The sequence below is a fragment of the Spinacia oleracea genome, chromosome 3, assembly GCF_020520425.1.
Source record: "Spinacia oleracea cultivar Varoflay chromosome 3, BTI_SOV_V1, whole genome shotgun sequence".
NCBI lineage: Eukaryota > Viridiplantae > Streptophyta > Magnoliopsida > Caryophyllales > Amaranthaceae > Spinacia > Spinacia oleracea.
Window position 1 is genome coordinate 38,715,221 of NC_079489.1, and position 14,606 is coordinate 38,729,826.

A 14,606-nucleotide genomic window follows, 5' to 3' on the forward strand; every position below is an offset into this window, starting at 1 on the left:
AGTTCCAGCTTTGATACCAACATTTTTTTTGTGAGGTAACAATATGTATAATATGTGCGCATGACTCTTAATCTTTCTCCTACGCCATCTAAGCACTAACTCCAAAAATTATGGAAATGCATTAACTCTTAACACTAGCCCTTATCCTCTCTCACCCTCCTTTTTATTTATTTTATTTTCATGCAAAAATGATGATGCATGTGACACTAAGGCCCTGCTCTTTTGAGTTGAACCGAATTGAACTGCATTGCACTGAATTCTCCTGAACTGAAAATAAGTGAAGTGAACTTAACTGACTGATATTAAATAATAAAATTTATCTTGCCAAAAATAAAAATAAAAAAACTGAGAGTAAACAAAAAGTTTACACTTGTAGAAAAATAGATTCAAGAATTTAAATTGCTTGAGCGAGGGTTTGAAGAGTTCTTCACTGCCATTTAGGGAGGGGAAGCCATGGAGGTGAGCAACAACAGGGGCTTGCCATGGGTGTTGTGGAAGAAAGAAAGGGAATAAATGAAAAACATGAGAAACCCCTAAATTCTACCGTCAATTAAACGACAATATCATGTTGTGAAAAAAAAAATGTTAACATCACAGGTATATAATGAATTATTGAAAACACAGTAGTATATAGTAATTAACGTAAACCTCAAGGATATATAAACCGTCATGTAAAAGATTATAATGGTCATAGTTACTTTTCAAAAGATGACAAACAATAAGATTATAATTGTCTTAGAATTACTTTCAATTTCTGTTAAACTTGGGTGACAACTGAAAAGTAATTTGATTCAATTGTGAATTTGTAACACATACTTCCTCTGTCCCTAAAACATTGCCCCGATTTCTTTTTCAGTTCGCCCCTTAAATTTGCCCCATTCCATTTATAATATGTGGTACTCACATACCTTCTCTCACTTTTTATTATTTAAATTAGCAAAAGACAAAACTATAACCGACTCGCTTTTCTTTCTTTATAAAGTGAAACATATGATTTTGAGCCAATCTTGAGGAAATGCCTCATTTTTTTTATGAAATGGAAATGCCTCATTGAAATGCTCTTTTTACACTCTTTAATATGACCACCACAAATCCACAATCAATATGAAGCATCTTCAAAACTACTCTAAATTGCAAAATCATAAATAAAAAAAAAAATGCTTTAACTCATCTCCTAAAACACCTAACTAGTACAAGATACATTAAGATCTAGGATTCTAGTCTAAAAGGAATGCCACTATAATATCTAATTCGCCATTATTACCAATGCTTCAATTAGCAAAGGCATTTCTACTCGTGATAGAAAAAAAATCGTAACTTACAGTAGAGAACCGACCATACTGCATAAGCCTATAAGAGCAGATGATGGATGAAGAAGTCCTTAAACTGGCTCAAGCATATACCATATGAGCAAAGACAGAGAAGCTGAAAGCTTGGTAACTGTATTTTTATCAGGGTTTCCCCATGTAACTGTAATATGGGTAACCTGACATTCCAACGGGCATAGAATGTGGCATTCCAAATGTGTCTTTCATGGGTGGCGGTGCATAGGAAACCTGGGATGGTTGTGGTCCTTGTGGATATTGTCCTGGTGTCATTGCAGGTAGAGGTGCAGCTGCTGCTGGAGGATTAGTGTAAGTAGATACCGGTGGATATGATGGCATGTGTTGTGGGTAACTGTAGCCAAGCGGTGCCTGTGCTTTCCCAGGCTGTTGGTATCCACTTGCATTAGGAGGAATCATAGGAACTGGTGTTGAGGAAAATTGACTTGGAGTTGTTTTGTTCTTCGTATCAGCAAACTTCACTGTAATGTTTCGGCCCTATAAATAGTAAAACATATTTGATGAGTACCTTGTTATTCTTTTATTAATAAAGAATACAACATTGAATAAACTACAACAGAGGGTTCACTGATGCTCAAGTCAACTACAATACAACTCAAGTCACATACTAGTGTTCTAGAACTCTAATCAACAAAGGTCAATAGTGATCCAATGACAATAATGACAGAATACTCATTTGGAAAGCTAATGCAAGCAATTACAACTTCAAAAGTAAAACCATATTCATGATGAACTGCAATTGTCTAACTCGCCTTTTGAACTTGTTTTAAACGATATTCATAATGGAGAATATTGGCACTATGCTCAAACTAAAACCATACATTATTAAAAAAAAAAAAAAAAGGCTCAATAAAAGAATATCTCAATAGACTTTACTGTAACCCACTAATTCAACTGATTAGCAGCCGAGTTTCAGGAAGGGCTTTCACGGAGATTAGCAGAATCCAGACAGATTTTCGGATGAATTGTACGAGAGAGATTCCATGGAAAGTAAGCACCAAGAATTTGACTGGTTTTCAGCAAGAGCATTTTAGATATTTTACTTGCAATCACACAGAAATATACTGAACTACTGTTAAGCAGTTGCTTAGAGAAGGAAATCTTTTTGCCTAATTTGCATCTTCACACGTGTGTTATTTTTCTTTTCTGACCCTATTAAGCAATCATGTGCTCTTCCATGAGGCTATAAATAAAGATCTTAGGACATCAAGACTAAGTTACAAACAGAAAATAGTGTCACTTGTTTCAATCTGACCTTTTTGAGAGGCAGGATTAGTGTACTTTCTAAGGGAGTGGATAGCACTTAATCTAGCAGGTAGTTTTGTACTGGAGTGATATCAGTAAGGTGCCTCTAGTTCTTAACATAGCTTATTGAGACATATGCTAGTTAACTCCATATCCTTCTTTTCCATTGAGCAATTTAGCAACAAAAAAGAAGTTCCATTTCTGTAAGAAGTTCAGGTTTCATGCAACATGGCTGCACCAATGCACGAAATTAAGGCACTAACGGGATGAGTGGGTCTTGGTTTTCCAACATATATTGGGCTGAAAGCTAAGAAGTAAACCTAACTTGACCATTTCATCCCTGTAAGCTGTAACCTCTCTGATCCCTGTAACCTCACTAGACCAGAAAATCCGCAAGATAAAGGGAATGCCCAAGTAGTTACCAATATTTATCTACAGCTTTCTCCTCTCTACTTGTAAAGGGTGTTAAAGATATCCTTATCAGCAACCGTAATAGGAAGAACATGTCTGGATGTAGAGCAGGTTATTATTTCCCGGCTGCATCACTACATCGTATCCACATTCTAAAGGTTTCTGATCTTACCAAGAGCGTGATATTGGGAAGCAACAAACCATAAACATTGCCTGTGAATGTGGTTCTGCAACTGTTACTGTGATCACGGCCTTGTCCGAGATCTAAAACCCCGGGGGAGAGTCATACACTTCTAAACGCATAAGCTCAGCTCTGAGACTTCAAGAACAGTACTTTATTGATTCACAGGCTATATTAAAAGTTGGTACACCCACAATAATACAATATTAAATATACCACTGGTCACTCTAAACAGCAAGAAAAGGGACCACAAAAAGTCCAAAGACTGAGGAGTTAAAAGAAATGGTCCACATTAGATCCCTCTCCCAAGAATGAAAACTAATATAGAGAAATGAAGCTTCACACTAAGAGAAAAACTTCAGGACACAAGAGATGGTGGGCTTAGCAGTAACCATCTCTCATCAATGATAAAAAACGTTCTCTTTCTTTTTGCAATTTCCGACCGAATAAAAGCCCTAGAATCTCTATTTAGTTGATTTCTTCCTCAATGGGGAAATCTTGGGTTTAACCATTCAAACCCTAAATCTGGTATATGGTTCTTCTCATAGCATGGTCAGAATGATGAGTCAGTACAGGTTCCTGAGTTAGACGAGTTAAGCAGCATTCTGACCCAATTTGATCCAGCATTGATCCCAATCGTCCCACGCTTAGGGACCCCAACCCATTACTCTGTAAGCTGAATAGTCAGCTGACCCGTGACCTCACCGAGCTTGAGAGGTAAGGAAGAAAAGAGAATCAAGTGCGTGCTAGACAGACGACAACCCGGAATGTTGAATCCCAGAAGCTCTCTTACTACACGGTTCACGACAGTTAACCCAAGGATATAACTCAAAGATGACACACAATAGGGTGATGGAAAAATATAATGCTAATGTAAGGAAGCGAAAGCTTTATTAGCCAAACACCAATGGCATATAACAAGTCTAACCCATACACCACTCAACCAGCAAAAAGCAAATATGTGAAATCCGCATCAAGCCATCAATATACACAGTGTAAATTATCTGTTGAATCAAACATGGTTTGGCCCAAACAAGAGAAATTAGTATCTCTAGTTAGTACACTACCTACCCCCCCGGGGTTACAAGGACCTGTTATCACCTACTACCAAGTGCGAACTGATCATGACTCTATTAGTTAACACACTTTTCACTGGAAACAGGTCCTGGTTTACCATATCTTGTCAGTATACTACCTACCTCTCAGGGGGGTTCATGGATCTACAATTTGCTAATTGGTTTATATGTTAAATATGAAGTGTGTATTACACTAGGAGTTTGAGGAGGATTAGTATAATGTTTATACTTGAGTTGGTTCAAAGCAAATAAGTTAAAGGGACAAGATTAAGGAAGTTAAAATGGTGTGTGGTTTGCCAGGACCTCTCAGGCGGAATTGGCCTGGTCGGGCCTTCACACATGGTTTGAAATAAAACTCAATTTATTGAGTTTCGTATGCGCGCCCGATCGGGCAAAAATCGCCCGACAAGGCGAGTCAGCGAGTGGTCCTTTTCGGATATAATCTTGTACCTTGTACTCGCACTCGATTGGGCGAACTCCACCTATCGGGCAGATTTATGAGATTGATAGCTGGTACGCGCGCCCAATCGAGCCGAGTCAAAAACGTCCTTTTAGGACAGTTTTATGACGGTTGCTTTGGACATAACCGTTGGATATTATTTCCAACGATGACTCTTCATAATGGACTCTATATATAGAGATTTCATGACACATTTGATAGATGGTGAATACATCATTCATACTTGCATACTTTGAGAAAACTTCTTGCAAATCTTTCTTCTAAAGTGAGACATTTAAGTCAAAAACACAAACCCTTGTTGTATTGATTCTTGTGAGAACACACAAAATCAATTTCATCTTCATTGCATCTAAATAGTGTTATCGTGAACCCGATTGTTCCTTTGTGGGTCGATAAACTACTATTAGGAAAGTGTGATATCTCGTGCCTTGAAGATTTTATCCGGTCACCCAAATATCAGTGCGAACTGATCATGACTATTAGTTAGCACACTTGTCACGAAAGAGATCCTGGTTTACCATATCTAGTTAGTATACTACCTACCTCTCATGGACCTGCAATCAGCTACTACCAAGTGCAAACTGGTCATGAATGTATCAGTTAGCTCAATTTCCACCGGAAAAGAAGTCCTAGCTTACCTCTTTCAACCTGACTACATTAATTTATAGATCAACTGCCACCCCGATCAAACTAAGATGCGCGACAGTCATGGATACCTTAATGTGTGTGAAACAGATTGACTATCTATGCTCAAAAGAGCTTTTCCAACATAAAATCCTATATCTAAGATTGAAAAGGTAATAAGGGGGCAACCACAGAATAGAGTAAAAGCGCATTAAGCAAAGAAAACAAGTAAATGCTTATGATATGATGCTACTACAGCCCTACATGCTTCAGCCATTACCAAAACGCATCCGGAATCTCGTGCTTTTAGAGCATAAAAGCAAACATAAAAATGACATGAGACTTTCAGAAATCAATTACCCCTAGGGTTCTCTCTGGGTCATCAAGGGCCTTCTTCGCAGAGTCAACTGTCTTGTATGTAACAAACCCAAAACCACTACAGAAAGACAAAAACTGGTTTAAGTATGTAGGAAACTGGAGCCTACAGTATAGTAACTGCTCTGTAAGAAAAAGATATATAAATGAAGAATACCGAGACTTGTTTGTATCTTTGTCATATGCAACAGAACCTTCATCTATCTCACCATGCCTGCTGAAAAAACTAAGCAACATCTCAGTAGTGATTTCTGGTGACAAGCCTCCTATGTAAAGTTTCCGCTGTGCTTGATCAGGTGCAGTGCTTGCACTGCTTAAGCCTTCACATGCTAGGTTGCAGACAGTCAAGCGACCCTAGAGTAATGGCAAGCAGGAGAGAAAAAAGAGAGGTTGAAAAATGTACAACATAAATCCTCTACATGTGTAATAAATTCAAAACTGCAAGCAATAAGTAACAAATTTGTACTATTTGGCAAGTTCATGTTACAAACCAAGTAACACCCTACCCTTGAGGGCCTTCAAAGATTTCTTAATACAGAGTAGCTAATACTCTTTACATGCCAATGGATGATGCATCTGGTAATATCTGAAGTTATGAAGTTTCATTAAAATTTATCAAGGTAAAAGACCCTTGTGGCCCAGGACCTCTATCAGGAAGACTGCTTTGCACGTTAGGCCCTAGCAAATGGAGGGGAAAGGATAAGGGAAATCCAATCTCCAAGAACTGCATCAGGTTGAACTTCTACCACTACCAAGTACCAACTACACTAAGTACTACTAGTATTAGGTAATTTCTTATATCAAGATACGTAAAAACAGCTTGGTAAAACCACTTCCAAGTACCAACTTGAAAATGATGCCCTATATTGTTGGGTCTTCTAGTTCATGTTTTTGTATAAATATTTAAGCCCTCGTTCGGTATCACTAGCAGTTTCCAGTTTTAGGTTTTGGAAGTCATTAGATTTAGATTGAATCATGTACTAAAAATTACTCATACCGATAGTGTTCATGTTGATTTTAGAAACTGACAACAAAAAATGGAAACAACTTTTGTGGTTTTCCTATTTTGGTTTTTATATTATAAAAAACAGAAAAATAGAAACAAAAAAGATACCGAACGAGCCCTAAGCAAATAAATTCCCATCAAAACCATCATATTCAAGTTTGCCAAACCACAACACCAAATAGTTTTGTTCGGAGTGCGGTCTAAACCGCAAACCAAGCTTTTTTTTCGCAGCTTCTTGTGGTTGCAATTTGAAAACTGCGGTAAGGTTTGGAGTTTTGACGATACCGTAGTATGCGGTTTTAGGAAAATTATGAAACAAACTACAGCACAAACCGCAACTTAACGTCGTTTTTATGGTTCAAACCAGAAAGGATATTAAACCATAAGCCATTTTTTTATCATTTTGTTTTATTAAAGAATAATAAAAAAGAACCAACAATAGATCTAGGGTTACAAGTTACTCAAACATCCATTATAAATTTATAATGGCCACCAAATGAAAAGAAATTCTCAAAGACGTTATTTTTTTGCGATTTTTTTCTTCAATGTGGTTAAACCGCAAACACATTGCACAAAACAATATTTTACGGTTTGGTATGGGTTTTTTTTGGTGGTGCAGTTTGGTTTTATATGGATGGATCAAATTCAAATTTCGCGGTTAGTTTGGGTGCCAAATGGCACCAAACCGGGTAGCGAACAGCCCTCCTAGTTCCAAAATAAAAAGTTATCAACCAAAAATAGGAAACCAGAAATGGCATACTCACATCGATTAATTTGCTAGATGCTTTAAGAGCATCCTGAGCCGAATCCATATTTTTATAAGTAATAAAGCCATAACCGCGGGACTTGCCAGTTGCTTTGTCAGTGATCACAGCACCTTCCTCAATTTCTCCATGCCCTATGAAAGCCTGAAAGAGAGAATTTTGAGTTTAGCTAAACTACATGCAGCAGAACTAAATGAAACATGATACCTAAAAGCATGTCATCCAAATGTTTTAATCCACTTCAAACAAATACACAATCACCCAATATGACACACAAAACTGATCAGCAATCAGACAATGCACTCACAGCACACAAGGTTTCTGATGTAGTATTCCATGCCAAGCCACGAACAAATAGCTTTCTGTGAACAGGATCAGCACTTGCAAGACTCATAATTTCTCCTGCAACTGGAGAATATGTGGACCCTCTTCACGCCACACATGCAGGCAAACACACATGCACAGAGTCAATTTATTACACTCAACTATAAGTATAGACGTAAGACTGCCTTTTACTGGCACAGGAAATTAGTCCTGGATTGGCTTGATCAATATTTCTTACCATACACAGGTTACACACCAAAAGAACTGAAGGCATTTAATAAGCATCAATCTACGGTATAATATGATAGTAAAGTGATGCATTGAACAAGGAACCTGTAGGCTATAGCTACCTCAAATTGTACACACACAAAATCTTGTTCCATGCTAGAAAATGAATCTAGGAGGACAAGGTGGAGATTGGCATAGATAGAGTCAATTTTCAAGCAATAAGATCAATACAAACAATTCGAGTTATCAATTATGATAGCACCTAGTAAAGGAATTGAACATTCGAGGTCTGCAAACTTTAACTTCCTTCAGATGTATTTCAATTACTTGATCACACACATTCCATAATAAGTACCAGGTAAAACCAATTTAACTTTCCTTTATTTATCGAATTTAAAGTAGCTTTGCAATACACTTATCTTGTGTCAACCCTTGCATTTAGCTCTCTCCATCTCAATACGCGTCCATTTCTAGTATTTTCATTGTTCATATAAAATATCTATACCAAGTATCGGGACCATTAAACATGACATCCAACTATTAAATCATTTCTGTCCTTAAATCAGCTATCTTCAAGTATCATAACCATTAAAATATAGGAGAATCTGTAGAATTTTCAAGTGAGCTTAATTCATCAGTGTTATTCTGCATACAACCAGGATTGACTATGTACGAAACAAACATCTTGTACCATTTCCTCGAGGTCTGTTTCAATCCCAACAAACTTCCCTGCAATCTACATATAAGAATTTTGTTGCCTCAATCTACTCCATGTAGATCTATTCTTTAAAAACCCATGAAAGTATTGCCTTTAAGTCAAGCTAATGAATATGCAAATTCAAGGTAGCAGCTTAACTAAAGATAACTCAAAGTCAAGATATATTCACCACTGAGTAACGATATTTCCTGCAAAAAGCAATTGCCCTCTCTTTGATTAAAACCTCTATAGCTAACATAAGTATAGATTTATAACAAAGTTAAGGATTACTCCCCTCAATCTTCATCCTATATGAACATAAATTCTTCAAAGCTTTCTAACCATGTGGTAAATCTATTGTTTTGCTTGGCTATGATGGCTTCATACAACTACTTGTGATGCACATCTAACATAACTTCGAAGCCACCTTTGGCTCACACCCTCATGAATAATTTAGCCGTACTACATTATGCTAGCAATGTAATCTTAATTTTACAAATTAATTCCTATTTCCTCTTCTGAAGTCTAGAAAGATCGGATAACGCGAGCAGAAAAAGAACCAAATTATTACCAATTTCGCAGCAAAGATCTAGAAAAGAAAATGACAAAATGGCTTAACCTAAAATTTGGCTCTTGACAGGTAGCCTACTATCCAATATACATCCCACAACTATAGATAACTGACTGAGTTCTAAAATTTGGCTTGCACTTAAAATCTTTAGATAAGGTTAAGATGAGCGCTCAAAATATTCCACAGCATCCAAACACGAAACCGCTCATTAATTTCAGAAAAGAATCCACCATTTTATTACATTAATTCATCATATGACATAATAAGCGTTGTTCCAACTCCAAAGAAGTACCAGAGATTAAACCACTGCCCTATTACCCTAATATGCTATAAGCCTATAACTTAAACGTATTTAATCTTTTCACAACCAAATAAAACCCTGTACATTTGCATACTTAAACTATGGTATTATGTTCCGGATTTCAAATAGCTTAGTCGGTAGTGGCTCAGGGGTGATATCCCAATAAGTGGAATCACATCATTATTCATCAAGCTTAACAAGAACAAGAACAAGAACAAGACGAAACAAAACCCCAAGTAATAAAAATGGAAAGAAAATTAAAATGAGTAAAAAGAGCCATACAGCTTAACAAGGAGATCAACCAACTGGGGTTTAGCAAGCGGTTCAAGCAAAGAACGCAGCCTTTCACCTGAAGCCGGAGAAATTAGACCATTTTCAACTTCATCAAGCTTTCTTTTCTTCATATCCTCCATCTTTTTCGCTAGAGTGTTGGGGGGGGGGGGGTGGCACTGCAGTCGGCGGCAGAGTATGACGTTTGAGGATAGAGAACAATTCAATTCAGTGTTGTTGCTTCCACAGTTTTGGCAGACCGCACTTTTAGAAGGATTCCTGTGACTTGTGTTGTTTTAACCAAATTTATGGGCTTTGTTTAAAACACAACATCCTTTTGGGCTAGGGACGCTATTTACGGCTCGGCTAAACCTGAGCGGCCGAGCCTGACATTTCTGGGCACGAAGCCACGAAGACGTGACTTATTTATGCCTAGGCCAATGGCATGATACAATACGAAGTACAATACTGAGGTTGGCGTAGCGGCATGCTATGATGTACTGTATTTCACAAATGTACACGCATCACAAATAACACGGTTATATATATACTAAATTTCTTATTTATATACTATTTTTCTTTTGTATATACCATGTGGTTTTTTTTTTATACCAATTGTTCTTTATACCATTGTTATTTTTTTATAGTATCATTTCTTTTTAAAAAAAGTACCATTTTTATTTAAAAAAAATACCATCGATTCGGCTTTTTGTACCACAACAAAAAGTTTTTTCTGTTTTCTCTATTTTGTCTTCTCGTTGAGTTATGTTTTTGCACATACATCACAACATGTGACTTTTACTTCCTCTGGCCAGACACGGTTTGTGGTCTTTTATGGTATAAGAAAGAAGGGTTGTCTTAAACAATCTTCAGACCTTGTGCTAATTATGAAGCTAGACCTCTAAAATAAAATAAAATATCATATAACGCTAAGAATTTTTTTAATTGTTATTATGATATGGAAATAAAACTACAGTTAGTCCCTACTATAAGACCAACCTAACTCATGATTTTGGATGATAGAAGCGAATAAATCATACAAGCTATTAACTTATAAAGCATTGAAGGACAATTATGATTAAATCCACTATTTGATTTGCCTCTCAGTTGCAACGGTGGAAGGAAATTGTCTCAAAAAGAAGGAGATCTCTCCCGGCATCCATAATAATGTTGTAAATCGACCAAGGAATCTTTTATTGACGTTTTCTTACATTGATGACGCAAAGGTTATCTCCCTCCCCTATTAAGTGCTTAACACCAATTCCGCTCAAAATACGATTTTCCTCGAAAATTTTGTATATTTGGATAAGAGTATCAATATCAGTGATTTCTAAATTTCAATTTTTTGTAGTACTTTGAAGATTTGATTGATTTTAGAATGCCTTATTGAGGAGATTTGAATTTTTTGAATGTTAAGGTGGTCGGGGTTCGGAATGAGGTTGCCTACGTATCCCGTTAAGGAATCAGGTTGTACGTAGCTCTAGGATACAAAGCTTTTCAATATTAGAAGATGCGCTTTGAATTAGATGTAGAACTTCTTGAGTTGGCCTAAGTTTTTCACAGTGTGAATTGGTCGGGTAAAGATAGACGTACGAAGAGTTAGAAGTTCGTTGAAATCAAACTGCAAGCGCTAAAATATTCTAGCGCCTACCTGGCTAGCGCTTGGAAATAAGTGGCGCTAGCCACGTGGCGCCAAATCTGTTACTTTCTACGTCATACCTGGAATATTCTTGAACTTCTGCGAATGTTGAAACACAAATTGCGGCGTAAGAAAAGACTAGCGATGGGATGCAGCGCGAGAATTTATTGGTGCTAGCCTTCCAGCGCTAACACGCGTTCTAGATTCTTCCCGTTTATTTCGAATTCTATCTATTTCTTATGGTTTTAACTCTTCTAAAAGACTAATTGGAGTGTAATTCTATCTTTTAGTCAATATCTATCTTGTTCGAGTTCTTTATTTAGTAGCTACTTGGTAGGGCGATTTTCGGTCGTTGAACGAATACCACCTACCAAACAAAAAATTTATAGAAACACCTCCAACACACTATATTGATTATAGCGGCACGTTAAGGGATCGTCCCAAGAGAACGAAGCGAATTGAGTTTAAACAACCAAGCTAGTTTAGAAGAGAGATTGAATTGATTTGGATAGAACTAATGAATCTAGACTAATTTGGCAAGCAATTAATGTGAATAAGCTAAGGGAATTGGGGATCAACTTGGCTTCAATGGGGAAAACGAATTGAATTACAAACATGATAATGCAAGGACATGCTTTCAAGGGAGAAACCAACAATTATAGCAATTCACCCCTCTCGGTTAGAATGCAATGCTAATCTAGTTCCAATAGCACGCTCTCACGCCACCTTAGAACTAGAATGGTTCATGAAATCAACTAGATACTCTTATGCAACCACAAACTCTCAATCTCTGGACAAGTTGGTGATAAGCACTCCAATTACAATAACAATAATAGCATTTGCAACTACTAATCAAGTCATACATGGAAATCCTATTCAACACATCAAATTTAATCACATAACCATCAACAATTCAATTCTACATCCCCAAATACTTCCCAAGGATCACCCCTAACCCTAGCATGAAACTACTCACAAGACATGGAAAGAGAAATTAGGCTAAGGATTGGAATTATGCATTTGAACATGATGATTGAATTGAAAACGAAATTGAGAATCAAACAAGCAATTAAACTTGAAATTCTAAGATTCAATGGAAATCACAATTGATAACAAGTGCAAAAATCAAGAATCAAAGCAATATAGGAAAGCAACTAAAGAGTAGAAGAGATTAAGGAGAAGAGAAATTACTAAGAAGCTTGAGAAATCTTGAACAATCTTGAATTTAATTTGGAAGCAAAACTATGAATTAACTTGAGTTTCTCTCTCTAGAATTTGAGAATTACAAAGTGTTTAGAAACTAAACTCTAAAAACTAACTTCCTCAGTTAGGAAAAAGAATCCTATTTATATGCTTCCCCAAAATGGAAATTAAATTACAAAAAAGAGTCATCCCGCGTCGCTGTGCGGGCGCGCAGATTGAAACGTGTGGGCGTACAGAATTTTCATGCGTCCACACAGAGCGAAGAATCAGAAGTTACGCATCGTGCTGGCGCACGAAATTTCTGTACGGGCGCACAGTGGAGTTTCAGGCTTGGCTTTGTTCAGCTCTTGTGTAGGCGCACAAAGTACTCGTGTGGGCGCATGACTAGGCTTGTGCGGGCGCACCTTTGAAAGGTGTGTGGGGCACGAAATTGGCAGAAAATCCTGAAATCCATCACAACAGCTTTGTACCGGCGCACCGTTGATTTGTGTGTGTGCGCACAGATTTGGCAGAATGTTCTGAAATCAGCACTTGGAACTTGTGCGGACGCACAACAATCTTATGCACCCGCACAGACTATGAAAACCTGCATTGTCAACTTTTCTTCATCGTGCGCGCGCACAGCTGGATTGTGCGTGCGCACACCCCTGTTTTCTGCACTTCTTCCTTGAAATTCCCCGTTTATTCCACTTTTACCTATAAAAGAGCAAAGTGGATAGAAGCATATAAATGAACATAAAACTATTCAAAATCATACAAAAAATAAGGAAAAATAACAAGAATTCCTAATCTAAGAGCGACATAAATGCCGCTCATCAAACTCCCCCAAGCTAAGCGTTTGCTAGTCCCTAGCAAACTAAGCACAAAATAGGAAGAGAACTAGCTCATTATTGAGAATTTAAATTTACGAAAACAAGAACTACAAGAATATACAAACTAACTCACTGTCGTAGGAATCACGGTTGCATTTAAGCACATGCAACAAGCTCTTTGAACCCCACAATCGCTCATGAGGGGGAGTGAGATCTCGCAAGGGTTTCCTAAGAGTTTGACCCATAACTCTCCAAAAAGAATCAAGTCAAGACCTAAAAAGGAAAATAGACCAAGAACAAGCAAAGAAAAGAGAAGAAAGGAAAAGAAAAAGAAAACAACAAAAATTCTAGAACCGGGTTTTTATTATGGAACGAGCACAAGAGGATGCAAATATTTCTAGTCGACAAACGAGTGCACGCTAAAAAATGTCCAAAGGTCGAGTGAAAGGTTCAAACGTAAAGCATAGAGAACTAAGGAGTTTACACTCCTCTATCCCCCTACAACCAATCGTACCGCGTCCACTCTCTAGATCAAACACACCCTCAAAGATAGCTTCTCGTGACGCCGCGAAGGCGCCGGAAAAGAAAAGAATTTCAAGAGGGGAAAGAATTCTACTCGACAATATCGGCATGACAATCCCGCTCTATAAGCTTGACAATTTACTCCCTCCACCGACAATGACTCAACTCTCTAGGGTCAAGAGGTCTTTTATGGTGTAATATTAGGCTAGGGTGAAGGGCGTGGATAAATTTGGGATTTGGAGCTCAATCCTAAAGTGAAGCATAAAATTAACTCAACTCAAGAAACAAGATCAAAACCAAATCATACCACTTATTTGGGGCTCCCCCAAGCTTATTCAACAAATAAAATCAAACTAAACTTCTTTTTGAATTTTTCTTGCTTTAATTTTTCTCATTTTTTTGTTGTGTTTCAAGTGAAACTTTTCTATTTGCCTTATTTTGCTATATTTTTGGATTTTTCTATATTTATGCTTTACCTCTTATTCAACATATGCAAAGAACTTTTTCCAAACTTTCAATTCAAATCAACATCCATCATTTCTCACCATTTTTCA

The 14,606-nt window shown here is 37.2% G+C and overlaps 1 protein-coding gene across 1 annotated transcript; it reads right to left on the minus strand.

The window, feature by feature from the left end:
- Positions 1–1,043: 1,043 nt before the first annotated feature.
- On the minus strand, positions 1,044–10,155 carry LOC110804029 (UBP1-associated protein 2A). Its single transcript, XM_022009587.2, has 6 exons — positions 9,889–10,155; positions 7,793–7,913; positions 7,486–7,629; positions 5,873–6,069; positions 5,701–5,776; positions 1,044–1,820 (listed from the first exon to the last, which is right to left on the minus strand). The coding sequence occupies exons 1-6, from the start codon at positions 10,017–10,019 to the stop codon at positions 1,452–1,454; spliced, it is 1,038 nt and encodes a 345-aa protein (XP_021865279.1). The 5' UTR covers positions 10,020–10,155; the 3' UTR covers positions 1,044–1,451.
- Positions 10,156–14,606: the final 4,451 nt, after the last annotated feature.